Source organism: Lithobates pipiens, unplaced genomic scaffold (genome assembly GCF_037356315.1).
Source record: "Lithobates pipiens isolate NorthernLeopardFrog02 unplaced genomic scaffold, aLitPip1_a1.2 Scaffold_18, whole genome shotgun sequence".
NCBI classification, from domain to species: domain Eukaryota; kingdom Metazoa; phylum Chordata; class Amphibia; order Anura; family Ranidae; genus Lithobates; species Lithobates pipiens.
In genome coordinates this window covers 256,666,542-256,687,516 of record NW_027507758.1, presented here as the reverse complement: position 1 = coordinate 256,687,516, position 20,975 = coordinate 256,666,542, and the positions used below count along the sequence as shown (strand labels likewise).

Genomic DNA, 20,975 nt, shown 5'->3' with positions numbered 1-20,975 from the left:
GACGATGGACCGTAGAGTCCGTCATCACCCGATCTGATCCGCAGATGGAAGAGAAAGTCGTTTTTAAAAGTTTTGTAAAATATAAAAGATGAAGTTGCATGAGTAAATAGATACCCATCATGTCAATCATTAAAATTTTGTGCACGTGTGAAACAGCGTAAAAGTGTCAATACCCTATATTTTCCATAGGTGATGTTTGAAAAGCCCCTACAGGTCATAAGTTTAGCATTATCCATGAGCTCTGGTGCTAAAATTATTGATCTCACTCTGGCGTGTGTGATGACATGTAACAAGTGCAGCACAATTGCCGTTTTTTTTGTTTTATGTAAGCATCCCAAAGATTGCACTTTTGTATATATGCCTGTATATGTGAGGGTGGGGAGGCTCAAATTATTATTTTATTATTATTTTTTTTTACTTTTCATGTGTTTTTAGTTATAATTTTATTGCTGTCACATAGGGGACCAATGGTCCCCTATGTGATAGGAATGGTCCCCTATGTGATAGGAATGGTCCCCTATGTGATAGCAGATAAGTGACAGGTCTTCTTTGGGTGTGGGGGTGGGGGGGGGGCAGTGTGTGCAAGGAGAGGGGCAGGAGAAGAGAAGAACAGTATAGCAGTATATACAGTGAGTGGGCAGTCTGTACAGACAGGCTTTCTCACTTGCCGACACTGACTGTCCTTGTGGGCTTTTAAATGTAATTGTCGGCTCTTTTTTTTCTATACTTTATAGTGCCGAGAAGGAGCTGTCATTCTGGTCCACCACTAAATTAAACAAAAGCCACTGACATCCCTTCGGTGACCCTGCCCCTTTGTTTAATTTAGTGGTGGGCCCGAATGACAGCTACTTCTTGGCTCTATAAAGTGTTGAAAAAAGCTGACAATTACATTTAAAAGCCAACAATGAAAATCAGCATCAGCAAGTGAGGGAGCCTATCTGTATAGATGGCTCCCTCACTATATACTGCTCTTCTCCTCTCCTGCCTTTTTGTGCCCCAACCCCCCCCCCCCCCAATGACAGCTCCAAAATTGAAAGGAAATAAAAGCCGACAATGACAGTCAGCACCGGCAAGTGAGGGAGCCTGTCTGTACAGACTGCTTCCTCACTGTGTATACTGCTCCTCACCTCTCCCGCCTTTCTCTGCCACAAACCCCCTCCCCACAGCCCCCCATCCCACCGATCCATCTAATACCTAACTTTCCTTCAGAATGCATGTGCCTATATCTGTAATAGGGTCCTAGAGGTTATGCTTACCCAATAATTTCTCTTTGATGGAGTACTAGTTGATCGGATGTCAAGTCAAGTGACAATTTAGTGATATATGGGGGGTTATTTACGAAAGGCAAATCCACTCTGCACTACAAGTGCACTTGGAAGTGCAGTCGCTGTAGATCTGAGGGGAAGATCTAAAATGAGGGGAAGCTCTGCTGATTTTATCATCCAATCATGTGCAAGCTAAAATTGTGTTTTTTATTTTCCTTGCATGTCCCCCTCAGATCTACAGTGACTGCACTTCCAAGTGCACTTGTAGTGCAAAGTGGATTTGCCTTTTCGTAAATAACCCCCATGGCCATTTTTGTTTTGGCATAGAGCACAGAGGAAGAGAAAATGTGCTACAGTGTTGCTTTTTCTACTATTAGTGGATCTGTGTACAAAATCCAAAAAATCGACCTTTTACATTAAATAACCTCCATTAAATAATATGTTCACTTTGAAAATGTATATATGTATGCATATTTTAAAACAAAGTAATTACCACAAAAAAACATATTTAGCATCCAAGAAACCAAGACAAACTGTAAAATGGGTTTAGAGTTGAAGTAAGAATAAAAATATAATAATGTATATTATAATATAATTTATTAATGTATAAATGTAAAGTGCTAGCAAATATATGTATTATATTTTTTAATACATTTCAAATTGTAGCCACACTGTTGCAATTACCAAATCTAAAACCTGAACCTGAAAGGATATGTTTTTTTTTCTTTTCGCCAACAGGTCTATGGAAATGCAGGACCTAGCAAGTCCGCATAATCGTGTAGGTAGTGGAGATGCATCTGGGGCATCCAAACTGGACAAGCCAAATATTAGCAGTAGTTCTATAACAACAAATGGTACAGGAGGTAAGCTTTATTTATAATACTTTCATTTATAAATATAATAGCTTGTCTTTTGCCATTGCGTTGTTCACACTGCAGATAAGAGAATTGTGGAAAATCTATAAAATTTCACTTTTTTTGTAAATTATATTATTTTTGTAAAAAATAAGAGAATTGGTTCAGTGCCTTAGATATATACTTGTTGTGCTCATGCAAAAATGTTAACCTTGATAATGATGGCTGCAGTTAAAATGTGCACAGATTTTTTACACCAATAGTTAATAATAAACTGCGCTTGTCAAATTTAACACTCAATGTGATAAACAAATACTTATGCCATAAAATGTGTTTCACATATAATTAAACAATATAATCAAATTCATATTAATGAAATATCAAAGTCTTACAAAAACATTCCCCAGTGTACAAATGTAGGTGCTTCCTGAAGACAACCAATCAGGTGAAACCATGTTTTCGCTATACCCGCAGCATCGTGGCGCAACTTCCGCCGATGCCATCTTTGGACGGGGACCTGAGCCACATTTCTGAACATGGAAACAGGCTTCCTTAACCACTTCAGCCCCGGAAGATTTTACCCCCTTCCTGACCAGATCACTTTTTACAATTTGGCACTGAGTCGCTTAAACTGACAATTGTGCTATCATGCAATACTATACCCAAACAAAATGTGCGTTCTTTTTTTCCCACAAATAGAGCTTTCTTTTGGCGGTGTGTGATCACCTCTCCGATTTTTATCTTTTGCATTGTAAACAAAAAAAGAGCAACAATTTTGGAAAAAAAACAACTATATTTTTTATTTTTTGCTATAATAAATGTCCCCAAATTTTTTTTAAAAAAACACATTCCTTCATCAGTTTAGGCCAATATATATTCTTCTACATATTTTTGGTAAAAAAATTGCAATAAGCGTATATTGATTGGTTTGCGCAAAGGTTATAGCATCTACAAACTATGGGAAAGATTTATGACATTTTTTATGTATTTATTTATTTACTAGTAATGGTGGTGATCTGTGATTTTTAGCAGAGCTGCGACATTACGGCGGACAGATTGGACACATTTTTGGGACCATTGACATTTATACATCGATCAGTGCTAAAAAATGCACTGATTACTATGTAAATGTCACTGGTAGGGAAGGGGTTAACACTAGGGGCCGATCAAGGGGTTGAATCTGTGTTCCCTGAGTGTGTTCTAACTATATGGGGATAGGACTGACTGGGGGATGAGACATATCACTGTTCCTACTTACTAGGAATAAACGATATGTCTCCTCTCCCCTGACAGAACAGGAATTTGTGTGTTTACAAATCCCCGTGCCCACGATCGCGGAGTGGTATTACTGGGCTTCCGATTTCAACCTGAGCTAATTCAAGAGCTACTGGTTTAAAAGGGGGCATGCCCCACAAGTGCATTTGACCATGCTAGTGATAGTTTAGCATGTCCATTAGGTGAGTGCAAATCAATGTAGGGCACTATATGCACAACTGGAACAAAGTACCAAGTTTACATTTTAAAGAGCACCTGCACTTGTAAATCTGTGAATTATTTTTTTAGGACTTTGATATTTCATTGATATGAATTTGGTTATATTGTTTAATTATTTGTGAAACACATTTTATGGCATGATATTTGTTTATCACATTGAGTCTTAGATGTGACAAGCGTGGTTTATTATTAACTAAATTATTATTGTATTTGCCCAAAGATGTGCATGCAGATTTGTTTGTTTCATTTTGCAACACTTAAATTCAGACAAAACTGAACTTTTGTGATCTGCAGACAATAATGGAATTTGCTGAGCTCCATGAACAAATTTGAAAACCGTCTCTCCATAAGGCTCATTCAAGCTATGTGCAGTAAATTGCATTTTGCTGCACCTGATTAATGCCAGTCACTGCAAGGGCACATAGAAAACAATGTTTATTTTTGTGACTCATTCACATTACAACACTGGTGTGATTTACGGTGCTGAAAAATGCAGACATTCTGCATTTTTCCACAGTGCATCAAATTGCATCAACTATAGCACATTGTAATGCACTGCTGTGTGTACCATGATTGAAATGTCAATTTGTCACCTTTCAGTAAAGGTAGTAAAAAAAAAAAAAAAAAGTTCTAAAGCAGAGCATTTGAGCATGCAGCTAGTATAAATGATCCCTATTTTCAGATTTTTTTAAGAATCCTTTATACACTTGTAGTTCTTATGTACCCAAGAATTGAGTTGATGATAATAGCAGTTGCCCTGTGTTTGTTTTTGTTTTTTAAGAGAATCCATTCATTCTAAAGAATCAGCTTTTCAGAAACTCATGTAACTTATTTGAGTACAGTTGTAGAAGTGATGTAACTAGTAAGCAATTGTTGGATTCTAATTCTCAGGCGAGAATATGACTGTCCTAAATACCGCGGATTGGCTACTGAGTTGTAGTACACCGTCTTCTGCAACAAGTATGGGCTAATTGTATAACGCATGGTGTGGTACTGAGGTGCTTAAAGATTGCAGTGCTCTTCTCCTTCTTGTGTGGTTTTGCAGTGTTTACTCTCATACAAATTTCAGTTTTTTTTTTACAAACAAAATGTTTTAAGCGTTCAAGTTTTAAGAACTTTCGACATTTTATTCCTGTATCATACTTGCTGTTTTTTTTTGTTTTTTTTTTATCAGACCATGGGTACAGTAATTCTGAGATTTTGAGGCAGGGCTATTAATAAATAAAGACTCTGGCTTGCACTAAGCTGTATTAAAAGCAGAGGTAGGCAGTATACTATAACAAGGATCTCATTTAGACTATAATTAGTATATTCATAGCGATGAAATATGATTAATACGTGTTCGGGATAGGTTTGTAAACTGCTTTTGACCCTATTAAAGTAGATCTGGACTGAACTGCCAACTTTTAGGAAATATCTGAGTGAGTCTGAGTGAGATATATAAATAAAGGGTGACTGTGAGTTTTTTTTTAAAGTTGAACCTGTCCTGGTGAAAATGTTACTTCGGGCTTTGTACAGTATCATGACTAAATGCCTTATATAATCTATTTCGAATAGAATAGGGATGAGCCCGGTGTTCGATTCGAACCCATGTTCGAATCGAACATCGGCCGTTTGTCCGTTCGTCGAAAACAGAACTTTGTGGGCCGTTCGCATCAAATTCATGTGATACGAACGGCCCACAATGCACTGCGCCAGTCGCAGTGCATTGCTGACTGATGATTGGCCAAGCATGCACTGTGACCCCACATGCTTGACCAATCACAGCGCCGGCAGCGAGGAGAGCCATAATTGGACACAGGTTGGATGCCTGTGGCCAATTATAGCTCAGGGGGTATAGTACACGCCACACACTATATAAGGCCGCCAGCGCGGCGGCCTTGTGTAGTGTGTTGCGGCGTTCATAGAGAGAAGGATAGGCAGGGACAGTGTCAGTTGTGCTTTACTTCTTTAGATAGCATTGTTACAGTGAGTGTAGTGTTCAGGGAGAGAGCAGGATAGGCAGGGACAGTGTCAGCTTTGCTTTGCTTCCTAACCTAGTGCTGTTACAGTGGGTGTAGTGTGCCTCCTGCACAGCATACACCTAAATCTACCCCCTCATTGCTGGTGTTGTGTAGTTGATTTCTGCAACACAGGCATCTGCCTAATATTCAGTCAGTGTAGTGTGCCTCCTGCACAGCATACACCTGAATCTACCCCCTCGTTGCTGGTGTTGTGTAGTTCATTTGTGCAACACAGGCATCTGCCTAACATTAACATAACATATTTTGGGTGCGGGGTTCCCCTTAATATCCATACAAGACCGAAAGGGGCTGGTAATGGGCTGGGGTAGGGGGGTGATGGGGTAGCCATGCCATTTTTCTCAAAGATTTTCCTCCATATTGCCAGGACAAGACATTACTTCATAATTACTTAATTAATGCTTTAATAGCCGTAAGCAGTTTTAAATGGCTTTTTTTCCTTTACAAATGTCATTTTGTGCAGGGACTGTTCTAAACATGGGAAACACGTGCCACTTCACAGGCATACTTTAGACACCCCCCAGGTACGATTTTTAAAGTAATATTTCACTTTTTTTTTCACTTTATGCATCATTAAAATGACTGCTCCAGAAAAAACGTCAGTTTTTAAAACTTCTTTTTGCATTGATACATGTCCTCTGGGGCAGGTCCCGGGTCCCCAAACTCTTTTTAGGACAATAACATGCATATTGGCGGTTATAATTAGCACTTTAGATTTCAAACGTTTGTGTCCATTGTAATTAATAGGGTTCTAACGTTCGTGGAAACTTTCGGTCCGTTCACAAGTTCTGGTGCGAACCGAACCAGGGGGTGTTCGGCTCATCCCTAGAATAGAAGAATCTGAGATATGATTTGCTAATCTAGTACAAATCACATGACCAAATCATTAGGCTTTGGTAAGGTAATCAGCACTGTAGGACACACAACAAACATGGCCAAAAACATTAGAGAGTGCGGCTGATTTACTAAAGGAGTTAAGGTTGTGCACACAAGTTGTGAAAATATTCACTTTGTTTACCTAATCATATAAAAACAACTTTCCTTATTTTATCTGCATATGATTGGAGTGAATACAGGCATACCCCACTTTTAAGTACACAATGGGGTTTATTTACTAAAAGCTCACTTCTGCATAGAAACCAATGAGCTTCTAACTTCAGATGGTTCAATTAAGCTTTGGTAATAAAACATGGAAGCTCATTGGTTCTATGCAGAAGTGAGCCTGATTTTGCTCTTTTCAGCTTTACAGGCATACCCCATTTTTAAGTACATGTGATTTATTTACTAAAGCTGAAAAGTGCAAAATCAGGCTCACTTCTGCATAGAAACCAATGAGCTTCTAACCCCAGCTTGTTCAATTAAGCTTTGGTAATAAAACCTGGAAGCTCATTGGTTTCTATGCAGAAGTGAGTCTAATTTTGCACTTTTCAGCTTTAGTAAATAAACCCCATTGTGTACTTAAAAGTGGGGTATGCCTGTATTCACACAATTTATTTTGTGAACATTCCTAACTCTTTTAATAAATCAGTTTCCATGTCAAAAAGTTTCCAAGCTATACAACTGCTAATAAAGGACGTAACAATAAAAAAGGCAAAAATCCAGAAAATGCTGTATATCATATTCTAATTTTAATAGTGTTAATCTAAAAAATAAAACATATTAAACCCCAGTGGGGGAAAACAGCAGTTTATCAAAATACTCTTATAATAACTATGCTGGCAGCATCTAGATTAATCATTAGATTAGTCATCTAAACTATATCTGAAGATGTCATTCCCAGAAATAAAGGAATCCAATCTGTGTTTAAATTACAGTATCTTGCGCTGCTCGCTGCCACCTGTTTTGATAGAAGGGTCCTGAACCATTTAGTGAAAATGTCCTGAATCCAAATGATAATAAAAACATTTTGTGCAATAACAACCAGCTGCAGTTTATGACTGTCATAAATCATTCTATGCAATTGATAACTTTAAAGGTATTTTCTCAATACTTGTAGGAATCTCACAAAGAGTAAAGGGTGGGCTTGTGTAATTGCAATAGGCATAGTTTTCCTTTCCATGCAGGAGTTTCTGCTATGCAGAGGGGGCTGGGGAGTTAAAGTTTACCATAATTAACCCTGTCTGTACTGTGCTGGCAGATCTCATTATCAGTTGTAGACTAGCCTTAAACACTGCCTGTTCTAACAAAGGGTTACAGATCTAGTAGCTGGGTTTCTGCACTCTGTGCTAATGAGGGGAAGCAGAGTGTGTCCCTCTTTGGCAGTGAGGACAGATTGAGTTTCCTCCCATTTCAAATTGTTCATAGTAGCTTGAAGTCTGCCAGAGGCCTAATCCAAACAAAAAGTAAGAATTATAAGATTTTTATGTATGCTGTGTGAATAGTAACACATACTAAACATGTCTGTGAAAGTTCTTATGTATACAGGTCATGGTACATCCAGTAGTAGTTTCTCACCTTTAACTGGACTTGTTCTGTAATTAAGTTTACACAGGAAGAGGCACAGAAAAATAAGTTAGCCTTTTTTTGACTGTATTACATGTTAAGGAGGGGGGTGACTTGGACATTGAGGTCTAAAAGGAACCCACCTACACAAATGAGTATCTGCTTTTTGACTCCCATCATCAACTGGAACACAAAATGAGGGTTATAGAACACTGCAATATCAGGAGATGATAACACCAAATACAGAATTTATAGACAAAGAACAAGGGCTTTTCAGGAGTTCTTTGAAAGTTTGTAGCTAACCAGACTGGGATTTCACAAAAATATTCACAAGATCAAGCAAAAACACAAGGGGAGGGAGAATTAGAGCACAAAGAGTAATATAGTCATCCAATATGTAGCTTAAATGGCAGAAAAACTTTGAAGGGTCTTTAACAAACATTACATCCCTGTGTCTTTCAAGTCCAGCAGTATACTATGACAGGAGCTTGTACATTTTAAACACCCAACACCTAATCTCAAGCGAAGTAACCTGGTATATGCAGTGCATTGTATGAGGAATGCAAAGACCTATATATTGGGGAGATGAAGCAACCTCACAGAGGCCCAACTTATGAGTGCTAATTTTAAAGGTCAAGACTCAGCAGTTTTCCTGCACCTTAACCACTTCAATAACGGGCACTTAAACACCTTCCTGCCCAGACCAATTTTGAGCTTTCAGCGCTGTCGCACTTTGAATGACAATTGCGCGGTCATGCTACACTGTACCCAAATGAAATTTTTATCATTTTTTTCCCACAAATAGAGCTTTCTTTTGGTGGTATTTGATCACCTCTGCGGTTTTAATTTTTTGCTAAACAAATAAAAAAATACCGAAAATTTTGAAAAAAAAAATGTTTTTTTTTGTTTCAGTTTCAAAACTTTGCAAATAAGTAAGTTTTCTCCTTCACTGATGGGCACTGATGGGGTTACACTGATGGGCAATGATAAGGCGGCACTGATGAGCACCGATGAGGTGGCACCAATGAAGTGGCACTGATGAGGTGGCATTGATGGACACCGATATGTGGCACTGATAGGCGGCATTGATGGGTGGCACTGATGGGCGACACGGATGGGCACTGATAGGTGGCACAAATTGGCACGGATCGGCATGGATGGGCATGGATAGGTGGCACAGGTGGGCATGGGTAGGCGGCACAGGTGGGCATGGGTAGGCGGCACAGGTGGGCATGGGTAGGCACTGATAGGCGGCACAGATGGGAACTGATAGGCGGCATTGTATTATAATATATTGTACTAATGGATGCCAATCAGTGCCAATCAATAATGCATGCCAATCAGTGATGCCCATTGTGGGCACTGATTGGCATCCGTTATGGGCACTGATTGGCATCCATTGTGGCACTGACTGGAATCCCTGGTGGTCTAGGGTGGCATACCTTGTCCTTGGCATCCCTGGTGGTCTGGTGGCGTCCCTGGTGGTCCAGTGTGGGCATCCTTGGGGGGGCTGTGCTGATAATCGATCAGCACAGACCCCCCCGTCAGAGGAGCAGCTGATCGGCTCTCCTCTACTCGCGTCTGACAGACGCGAGTGAGGAAAAGCCGATCACCGGCTTTTCCTATTTACACTGTGATCAGCCGTGATTGGACACGGCTGATCACGTGGTAAAGAGTCTCCGTCGGAGACTCTTTACCGAGATCGTAGTTGCCGGGTATCAGACTGACACCCCGCAACAACGATCGCCGCGATGCGCACCCCCGGGGGCGCGCAGCGGCTCATAATCCTGATCACGTCATATGACGTCCGGTCAGGATTATGCAACCACTTTGCCGCCGTCTATTTGCTATAGGGCGGGCGGCAAGTGGTTAAAGAAAAGGCATGTTCTTTTGAGGAAAGTGAAATGCACATTTTGGACATAAGTCAACTGGTTCTCAGGAGTGTAAAAAAGGCCTCCTACATAAAACTAGAACAACCATCATTGAATAGAGGTGGGGGCTTTCAACACCATCTCTCTTCTACATATAATGCTGTTTTAACATCTGTACCCTGGTGTTTTTACAACAATTCACCCTTTCAGCCATGTAAATCGAGGATTAATATTTATGAAGCCTGTCTGACACCAAGGATTGGATTAGGTAACTATAAGGTAGTTCCAAAATGTGTACACCACTCACCCTATTTGGAATTTAAATGCCTGATACTCATTGGAACTGAAGAAGTGGCTTGTACAATGTCTTCAGCATTACAGAACAAGTGTGGTTACATTTGACTAACTACTACTAGATACATAACAAACATATAGTGAGGCTTTCTCAAATTTGATTGCAAAAGTGGAAATACATTTTAATACCTCATAAAATCCCTGTGATTTCTGGCACATGGGGAGCACATGTACCGCATAGAGTTGTCAATACAAGTGAATGCCTGTACACAGCCATGCTCAGATAAATGCCGGTGGCTTCTGCACTGGCATTTACCTGGACCTGTGCAAATGGCTTTTCTCCCCAAACATGCCACTTCTACCTGAGCACAGCCACGTATGGCCTATTGATTTTATTGGCTGCTGCAAATATGGCTGGCTCCCCATGCACCAGAAAGCACTGGGGATTTTTTTCCTTACACAGGATTTGCTAAGGGTCTGTGTTTATGAGGCCTAAGGAGTGGCCTAAAACTGCTTCTGCTTTGCTTTGAGCTGTTTTTACATTTTCATTGATTTAGGGATAAGAAAAGCAATTCAAAAACAAATACAGGTTAAAGTAAACCTGTGCTTTACCCATGCACAGTAAAGAAAAAGGTCCTACTTTAATGCTGGCCCTACCATTTTACGTACTATTCTTGCTTTTGTTGCCCCCAGAAATGAAAGATGAAGGCCCCCTGGTAGTTTAGGCGCTTCTTTTTTCTGTTGGAGGGGATTACAAAAGGCTGTTAAAAAGACAAATTCAGGAACCTACATCGGTTGGATTTAAATAAAATGATTTTATTTTATTTTTTTAATTAAAACATAACTGGATCAATCTGTCTTTTTATACTTGCTTTTTATTTTATAGAGACACTATCAACCTACTCATTTAGCACAAAATGACAATGTATTTGCAGATGAGCTCCTTCCTGACACACCTATACTCACTTTGCCAGTGCTTCCTTGCAGCTTCTTCCGTCTCAGCAAGCAACAGTAGCAGGTGCTTCTGGGTAGGAGGGAGCATATTGAAATGAAAAAGAAATGGCTGCACATCGGTAGATTCCAAATGCTGTTTATTAATCACCAAAATGACACTAGGGTACACCAACACACAGTCTTGTAGACAGGTTTCACAAAGTACAATTGTGCTTAATCATTAAGCATAATTGTATTGTGTGAAACACATCTACAAGACTGTGTGTTGGTGTCCCCTGGTGTAATTTTGGTGATTTATAAACAGCATTTGGAAATTACCGATGTGCAGCCGTTTCTCCTTCATTTAAACTTACCCACGGAGGCAGCCCGAGGCTAGCACTCTATTGGAGTTTCCATCCGGCACAGTTAACTCACCTGGAGCGGCGAGTTCTTTATTCCTAGGAGGGAGCATATGACCTCCTCCCAGGTGACATTGCTCAGGCCTAGCAGGCAATCGTTTGGCCCAAGCACTGTCTTTTTGGGGAGTGGGTGGGAGGGATCTTTACACATCGGTATACTAACAGTTTATCTTTAAATTATTTTGCTAATTATTTTAACCACTTGACCACTGGGCACTTAAACACCCTTAATAACCAGACTAATTTTCAACTTTTGGTGCTCTCACATTTTGAATGACAATTACTCAGTCATGCAACACTGTACCCATATGAAATTTTTGTCCTTTTTTTCACACAAATAGAGCTTTCTTTTGGTGGTATTTAATCACCGCTCGGTTTTTTATTTTTTGTGCTATAAAAGAAAAAAGACCGAAAATTCTGTAAAAAAATGAATTTTTCTTCATTTCTGTTATAAAATTTAGCAGGTTAGTAATTTTTCTTCATAAATTTTGGCCAAAATGTATACTACTACATATCTTTGGTAAAAATAAGTACAAATTGGTGGATATTATTTGGTCTTTGTGAAAGTTATAGAGTCCACAAGCTATGGTGCCAAATTGATCACACCTGAAGTACTGACGGCCTATTTCAATTCTTGAGACCCTAACATGCCATAAAAGTACAAATACCCCCCAAATGACCCCTTTTTGGAAAGAAGACATTCCAAGGTATTTAGTAAGAGGCATGATGAGTTTTTTGAAGTTGTAATTTTTTCCCACAATTCTTTGCAATATCAAGATTTGTTTTCCTTTTTTTGTTCCACAAAATTGTCATATTATCAGTTTATTTCTCACACACAGCATATGCATACCACAAATTACACCCCAAAACACATTCTGCTATTACTCCCGACTATGGTGATACCACATGTGTGAGACTTTTACACAGCGTCGCCACATACAGAGGCCCAACATGCAGGAAGAACCATCAGGCGTTCTGGAGCACCCAGGACAATTCTGACATTTCTCTCCTACATGTAAAAAATCAGCATTTATTTGCTTGAAAATTACATAGAACTCCAAAACATTATATATGTTTTTTTTAGCAAATACCCTGGAGAATACAATGGTGGTCATTGCAACTTTTTATGTCACACGGTATTTGCGAAGCAATTTTTCGAACGCTTTTTCTTTGGAAATAAAACAGTTTTGTGCTAAAAAAAACAAAACAGTAAAGTTAGCCCAATTTTTGCATAATATGAAAGATGAAGTTATGCTGAGTAAATAGATACCTAACATGTCACTCTTCAAAATTGCACATGCTCGTGGAATGGCGCCAAACATCACTACTTAAAAATCCATAGGCGACGCTTTACATTTTTTTACTGGTTACATGTTTTGAGTTACAGAGGAGGTCTAGGGCTAGAATTATTGCTCTCGCTCTAACGTTCACGGCGAGACCTCACATGTGTGGTTTGAACACCGTTTTCATATGTGGGCGGGACTTACGTATGCGTTCGCTTCTACATGCGAGCACATGGGGACAGGGGCGCTTGAATTTATTTTATTTTTTTATTGTTCATTTTACTTTATTTATTTTAGTTTGACTTTTTTTCCCCAAAAATAAATTTTTTGATCACTTTTATTCCTATTACAAGGAATGTAAACATCCCTTGTAATAGGAATATGGCATGACAGGTCCTCTTTACAGTGAGATATGGGGTCAATAAAACCCCGCATCTCACCTCTAAGCTGGGAAGCCTGAAAAAAAAAAAAGATTCTGGCTTTGATCGTATTGGCGAGTCGGTAGAAGCACGGAGGAGCGGCGAGGGGGGGGGGGGAATCTATGGCTGGGTATTGCAGGGTATCATCGAGTATGGCTGGGTATTGCTGGGTATCTCCGAGTATGGCTGGGTATTGCAGGGTATCTCCGAGTATAGCTGGGTATGGCAATTTATGGCAGAGTATTGGCAGGGTATTGCAGAGTATTGGCGGGGTATTGCAGAGTATTGGCAGGGTATTGCAGAGTATTGGCGGGTATTGCAGAGTATTGGCGCGTATTGCAGAGTATTGGCTGGTATTGGCGGGTATTGCAGAGTATTGGCAGGGTATTGAGGGGTTAATTTCAGTGAGCAGCGATGTGGGCACTGCAAATGCAGCCCACAGCGCTACTGACACCGATCTCTTCCCCCTCCGCTGTACCAGTCGGTCCAGAGAGACGGAGTGATCACATGGTAAACGACCACGATGAGCGGCCGTTTACCGTGATCCGTGATGCGCCGGGTCCACAGGTGCTCTCGAGTGTGCGCCCCAGGGGGCACGCGAGAGCAGAATTCTGGGAGGCCGTTAATTAACGGCCTCTCAGAGTTAAACAACCGCCCTGTAGCCGTTAATCGGCTATGGGCCGGTTGTTAAGTGGTTAATAGTATATTTTCTATACTTGTTTCCTATGATTTTGTATGTTGAGACAGTCCACGAGGGTATAATACTATTAGTGGTTTAGCACTACAGGCTATGAATTTTATTTACATGAAAGAATTTGTTACCAAACAAAAAAAACAGTGATTAGAATGTTAATATTTCAAACAGTGCTACAGTGAAGAAGAATGTAATATGATGCTATTGTTTTCTGATAAATTATTCTACGTAGAAGTAATACAAAATGAAGTATCACTAAGTATTTTAAAAAATGTGAATGGTCTCAAAAGAAATATTCCAATAGGTGATGCATAGTATCAACATCCGAAAACATATCATTGAGGACACAATTGTTAATTTAAAAAAGCTATTGTCATTATTAATACTTTTAGCCAGGTTGTGATATTTTGCTATGGTTGATATTCCTCTAATCTGAACATTAATATAGTTAACATCATGCTACAATATTTCTTCTAATAAATATATGTTGGAGAATAATTAAACTCACTGACTGACTAAACAAATTATAAAACAGCGATATGCCCTAACCAAAACCATACCATTGCTTTTCTGGTATGGCTTTTGCCATAATGCTATGCTGTGCATACTTGCAGATTATTGCACATCTACCCTCTTGCATGCCGCCTCCACTGACACAAGGTCCGTGTGCCCCCTATTACTCTGTCTATAGCCACTGACATCTTTCCATCTTTTTTCCAGATCTAGTGTTTTCTGAATCATTGGGCCACCCACTGATGATGTAATTCCTGCACATGAGCTCAGGACTTACATCATTCTGACACCTGGCTAGCATTCTTGGCATCTTATAGACACAGGGAAAGGCCAGGGGGTGTACACTGCACATGTGCAGCAGGAAGTGTGCACTAATAAAAAATATATAGTCGACAGATAAAGTCTCTTATGTCATAAATTGTACCTGCTAACAATATTTTAATTTATAACTTTAGTTCTGCTTTTCAAAGCTTCTCTGGCATTGATGTGTGCTTTATAAATTCTGCTGGCAAACTGGCATTCATTCTAATGCAAATGATAAAAAAGAGTCCCTCTCATTCTGTCTGGAAGTCCTCTAATATACAGGAAAGGTATCGTTGGATATCACAGGTTCTACACCACTCTGCAATTCATAAATCCATTGTAAAATGGTGGTTCAGTGTAGAGTAATTAAAGTGATATCCTGCAGTATGTAGACAGTGAAAACTGCAGTCTTTATAAATGAACCCCTATAAAAGTGGGCCATTTATAAAGATAGTATAAAAATAGTAGAGCTGCACAATTCTGGATAAAATGAGAATCACAATTTTTTTTTGCTCAGAATAAAGATCACAATCTTTCACATTATACAAAAGAAAACCAAAAAGAAGGGCTAACTTTACTGTTTCGTTTTTTAAATCTCATTAAAGTGTATTTTTTCCCCAAAAAATTACATTTGAAAGACCGCTGTGCAAATACAGTGTGACCTAAAATATTGCAACGACCGCCATTTTATTCTCTAGGGCCTCTGCTAAAAAAAAAAAATATACACTGTATAATGTTTGGGGTTCTAAGTGATTTTCTAGCAAAAGCAAAAGGCTCTTTTCCTTTCAGAAAAAGGCTTAGTCTGTAGGTGGTTAAACTGGCCTCATTTGCAGACAGAAGTTCATACCTTTTTTTATCTCTCTTTCAGTGCTGAGCAATGTTGTTGATAAACATTGTTGGCTACTTTTTTTTGATAGCTGTGAGCAGGGAACTGTCCTGCACTTGTTACACGAATTGTGGAAATGCTGGGTTGAGATTGTGTGGGGGGTTGAATCGAGATTGTGATTTTTAAACAAATCATGCAGCTGTAAAAGATAGTATTGACTAAGAAGATCTGAATGTTTGTTGTATGCTATAGACAATTAAATTAAAATGATTGCAAAGTTAGCCTTGTACAACAACACATTCAGTTTAAAATATAAATTAAAGGCAAAATATTTGTGTATGGATATAAAAAAAATATATAATTACTTTTTTCCTCTTTTTATAAGTGATCCCATTCCCTCTCTTCTTAGCTGCATAAGAGCTGGGGGGGAGAAGCAGCAGCAGACTGAGTTTCCCAGAGAAGGCTGAGTTCCCAGCATAGCTAGAGAATGGACCACACTGTGTTCTCCTGCTTAGTGTGGTCAGTTTTAAATAGGAAATTAGAGGGACTTGCAGGAACCCCAGGGATTTCACACAAAGGAAACAATACAAAGAACACAGGATACTTTTGTCATACAAGTACATGATACAGCAGGCACATATCCAGAATATGATATAGTAGGTACTTCAAGTACAAATCCGTTAGTTAATTGATTGTAACAGTTATCCAATCCAGTCAAATTCTTTTTTTACAAATTTACTGATGAAACCACCCTCTTGTGAGTTAGAAAGGGCATGCCCAAATAACCCCAAGGTGTCTTTTAATACCGTTTTAGGCAGTTTTAATAGATACTACTCAAAATCAAAAATACTGTACCTATGGAGTTTGAATGTAAAGAAAGTAGGGAGAGGAAGTTATATAGCGCATATTTCAGAAAGGTTATACATATGGAACATGCAACAATCTGTTATTGCTGTAGCTGCAGTGGATTACTGCAAAACCCAATTAATGTGTGTTTGATGCCATTTTTTTTTTTTTTTTGATTTCTCCAAAATACTTTAAGATAAATCAAATTAACTCTCAGATTTTAGTACAGTTGCAGTTTTTCTGGGATTCATTAGTATTTCATGTATTGTAGCTCTACTTCCATTTATATTAATATACATGTACTTTAAAAGTGCCACCTCTATATTAGATATTCAGTAAAGTACACGTTTAGGTCTAGGAATGTGGTGCCAATGGTTACCATCTTCACATAAATGTTAATTATATAATAATAGACAGTATATAGTAATATACAATCAATATTACATACAGTATTATATAATATTAAATATACAATATTTACTAGATCTGATCCTCCAGTAGTCTTCTGCAGGCTAGGCTTCCAGTTCAGGGAGAGAATATGCTAGATATTGCCCCAGCACTTGTATTCCAATCACCGCTACACTAACTTACCCCCCCCCCCCCAATATATGAATATGGGTGTGTGTTTTTCTGTTTTTTGGTTTTCGCATTTTGTAAACTTTGGAAAGGAATTCCAGACCTCTTAATCATTTAGATCTGGTCATATTGGTCAACAACTCTGTTAGGGACTGAGTCTCTAGAGTTGGTTTAGTCAGCCCAGTTTAACATGTACAGTTGTGCTCATAAGTTTACAGCAGAATTTATGATTTCTTGGGCATTTTATAGAGAATATGAATGATAACAAAAAAAATGTCTTTCACTCATGTTTATTGTTTAGCTGAAGCCATTTATTATCAATCAAATGTGTTTACTCTTTTTAAATCATAGTGACAACAGAAACTACCCAAATGATCAAAAGTTTACATACCCTGGTGATTTTGGCCTAATAACATGCACACAAAGGGAGGTCAGATTTAGCTGTCATTGAATGACAGGTATAAACACATTGGGGGTTATTTATTGAAAGGAAAATCCACTTTGCACTGCAAGTGCACTTGGAAGTAAAGTCACTGTAGATCCGAGGGGGACATGCAAGTAAAATAAAAAACAACATTTTAGCTTGCACGATTGGATGATAAAATCAGCAGAGCTTCCCCTCATTTCAGATCTACCCCTTAGATTTAGAGTGACTGCACTTCCAAGTGCATTTGCAGTGCAAAGTGGATTTTCCTTTCGTAAATAACCCCCATTATCTCAGAAGCATCTTAAACTGCATGCTAAATGCACCTGAAACAAAGCTGAATTTGTCCTTTAACACAAGCCCAGGGTCCATCTTCACAGGTGTTTAGGGGTTGATTTACTAAAGCGAAATACACTGTGCACTTTGCAGTTGCCCTTTGCAAGTGCAGTTGCTCCAGAGCTTAGTAAATTAGGTAAAGCTTCACCTTGCAAAAAGTACCCAATCACATGCAGGGAAAATGAAAAAAAAACTGCATTTTAGCTTGCACATGATTGGATCATGGAAGTCAGCAGAGCTTCTGCTTATTTACTAAGCTCTGGTGCAACTGCACAGTCATTTTGTCTTTAGTAAATCAACCCCCTTAACCTGGCGGTATTCCCGAGTCTGGCTTGGGGTGAGATTTAATTACCATAAGAGGTATTCCTGAGCCAGACTCAGGATCGCATCGCTGGATCCATGTAAGGGTTACTTGCCTTGTCCCCTTGATCCAGCGATGTCTCCCCGCTCTGATCAGCGAGCCGCCGTGTCTCGCTCAATCTGTGACAGTGCCGAGCTCCATTCCCTGTGAGCGTTGCGACGCACGGGGACGGTGTTCGGTGCCAAATTCAAAAAGTAAAAAACACAGTATAGATACAGTATAATGTAATCTTACAGATTATAGTACTGTATCAAATAATTACACATCCCTTTTGTCCCTAGTGATTTCTCCAGTGTCCTGAATGCAGTTTTATATTATAAATACTGTACTTTATGCCAGGAAACTGGAGATTGTCCATAGCAACAAAAAATGGCCGCTTACATCAAAAGTGGTTATAGACCAGCTAGAAAACAGCGATAATAAATTAGAATCACTCGCAGAATTGAGCGATAGTTATTTGTGGGGAAATTTGTCATCAACCACTAAAATGACAGCAACAATTCTGCAACTCAGCATATTTCAGTGTTTTTGATTTGATTACATTATTGATATTATTATATTATTATTTGTTATAATTATTTATAGTTATTTATTTTATTATATATATATATATATATATATATATATATATATATATATATATATATATATATTATATTCGAATTTATGATTTCATATTTCTAATTTTATCATACCCAGGATGTCTATTAGACTCTTGTTTGGATGGATTTAAGTGAATTATTTCTAAGAATTACAGGCCTACAATATAAAAACGCCAAATTTCCATGCAAAATAATGATACCGCTTTCAGCACCTAAAATCTGAAATAATCATACCGCCAGGGAGGTTAATGTGGGTGAGCAGCTAGAGCGTTTGTTTGTTTACAAACAACAAACACATTATACTTAGTTGCTCTGTGTAGCAGTTTTGCACAGAGCAGCCCCGATTAGCCCTGTTCTGGGGTCCGCCATCAAGTGCCCCCAAGCTGCTGGTTTGCATGTCCATTCAGACATGGAGCCGTGGCTTGGCCCCACCCCACCCCCCTCTTTTCTCATTGGCTTAGTGGCTATGATTGACAACAATGGGAGCCAATATCTTAGCTAATGAGGAGGGAAAGTCCCCGGAGAGCCAAAACTTTTTTTTTACCTTCATGCATCTGATCATTCAGTAGTCCTCTGCAGGCTAGGCTTCCAGCCCAGGAAGAGGATACACTATTGTATTGAGAGAGATCAAGTGCATTTACACAAGTTTTCAATAGAGTTATCCCAATCAGCAGGGGTAACGCACAGGTCACATTCGCTTTCCCATTTTAACATATAGTCTAATTTTATTTTTGGATCTTCATTCAGTATATTATTATACAGATCAGAGATAAGGCCTTTACCATGTGGGTTTTTGTGACAATTTTTCTGAGTGGTGTTTAAGGTTTTGGAATGTGAGATTATGCCAACATTATGGAGTGTTTACAAGGAAAAATAGGTTATAATTTGAGGGTGCAAATTTTAAATGCAACTATGTTTCAAAAAATATATGGAACTGGATGGGGCTTTAATTGTGCCTCTGAGAAGTGTAAACAAATGAAATTCAATAACAATAGTTTGTTATTGTATTTCATTTGTTTACACTTCTCAGGGGCACAATTAAAGCCCCATCCAGTTCCATATATTTTTTGAGACATAGTTACATATCTTCCCAGGATGGTGACTCTGTAGAAGTATTAGTATTCCACGTTCACCCCACCCCTACATATATGCAATATATGAATCTGTGTGGTGTGTAATTGAATTTGGCATAATTAGTGATTAGCATCCCCAAATCTGTAGTGTAGATATGTTCAGTTGGCAAAATGATCCACTTGGTAAATTCATGCAGTTTTATAATTTAGGTGTTCCAGGTGTCTTTATTAGTTCTGTATAGTGGAAAAAAGTAAAATATGATTTTAAAAATGAAAGTCAGTATCAATTGGCAAATGTATGTAAATTCCAATATTGCCTTGATACAAGGAGTACAATAATTATAACTTATCTAGGGTATATATATATATATATATATATATATATATATATATATATATATATATATATATTTTTGCTTTTGGTTAGGGGCGGCTTACTTAATGTTGCTGTTGGTGTTCTTACCTGGTTGTCTAAGAGAAATATTCTCCTCACTTTTTAAAAGGTCCCCCCACACTTCTTGTTGTTTTTTCAAAAGAGGAAGCAAAGGAAACAGGGCACAGACAGTGAAAAATAAATGGACACGGTTTTTCATCTATTCTTACGCTATTAAAAAAAAGAGGTTTTGGCCATACATACACTTTATTAAATGTAATAAAAAGCTAGCAGTTATGATTATTCAATGGAATAGTCCCCATTATGTCAAATAGTAATATTTATGTTACATTCTAACCTTTTACAAGGAATGTAAGATCAACTTAACTATTGTGTTGGGGAACATTTCCTGCTTTTTGCAAAGATTTAGAGCAATTGGTTGATTACATAACAAGTATTTTATTGCTAAAGGACATATATCCCTAGAAAAGTGTTTACTTGACTTCTGTGCATATGGTATGGAATATATCCTAAAATATCCTAAAACCATGATTTTATATATTCACAGAATGCCAAAGCTGGAACTCAAAGAGCATCATTAATTATTTATTATATTTATTTATTATATTTGTCCCAATGTAGAATTATTATTGCACTTTATATAAAGTAGTAACATAGTTGGGGCTGACAAAAGTGCCTTTTCTAAATCTAACCCTGTTATATGACTATTGTGACTGTCTATTGAATTAGCAA

General features: G+C 38.4%; 1 protein-coding gene across 22 annotated transcripts in view; it reads left to right on the top strand.

Moving 5' to 3' along the window:
- Positions 1–20,975, top strand: part of EYA4 (EYA transcriptional coactivator and phosphatase 4) — a 390,196-nt gene that overhangs the window by 243,963 nt on the left and 125,258 nt on the right. For 9 of the 22 annotated variants that reach the window (XM_077486829.1, XM_077486826.1, XM_077486825.1 and 6 more), the window contains 2 exons: positions 2,004–2,128; positions 4,505–4,573. The exons of 5 other annotated variants lie outside the window; for them this stretch is intronic. In XM_077486829.1, coding sequence (XP_077342955.1) covers positions 2,004–2,128; positions 4,505–4,573 — 194 coding nt within the window. The remainder of the gene's footprint in view (positions 1–2,003; positions 2,129–4,504; positions 4,574–20,975) is intronic. 8 more of the 22 variants (XM_077486831.1, XM_077486828.1, XM_077486827.1 and 5 more) reach the window with 1 other exon arrangement.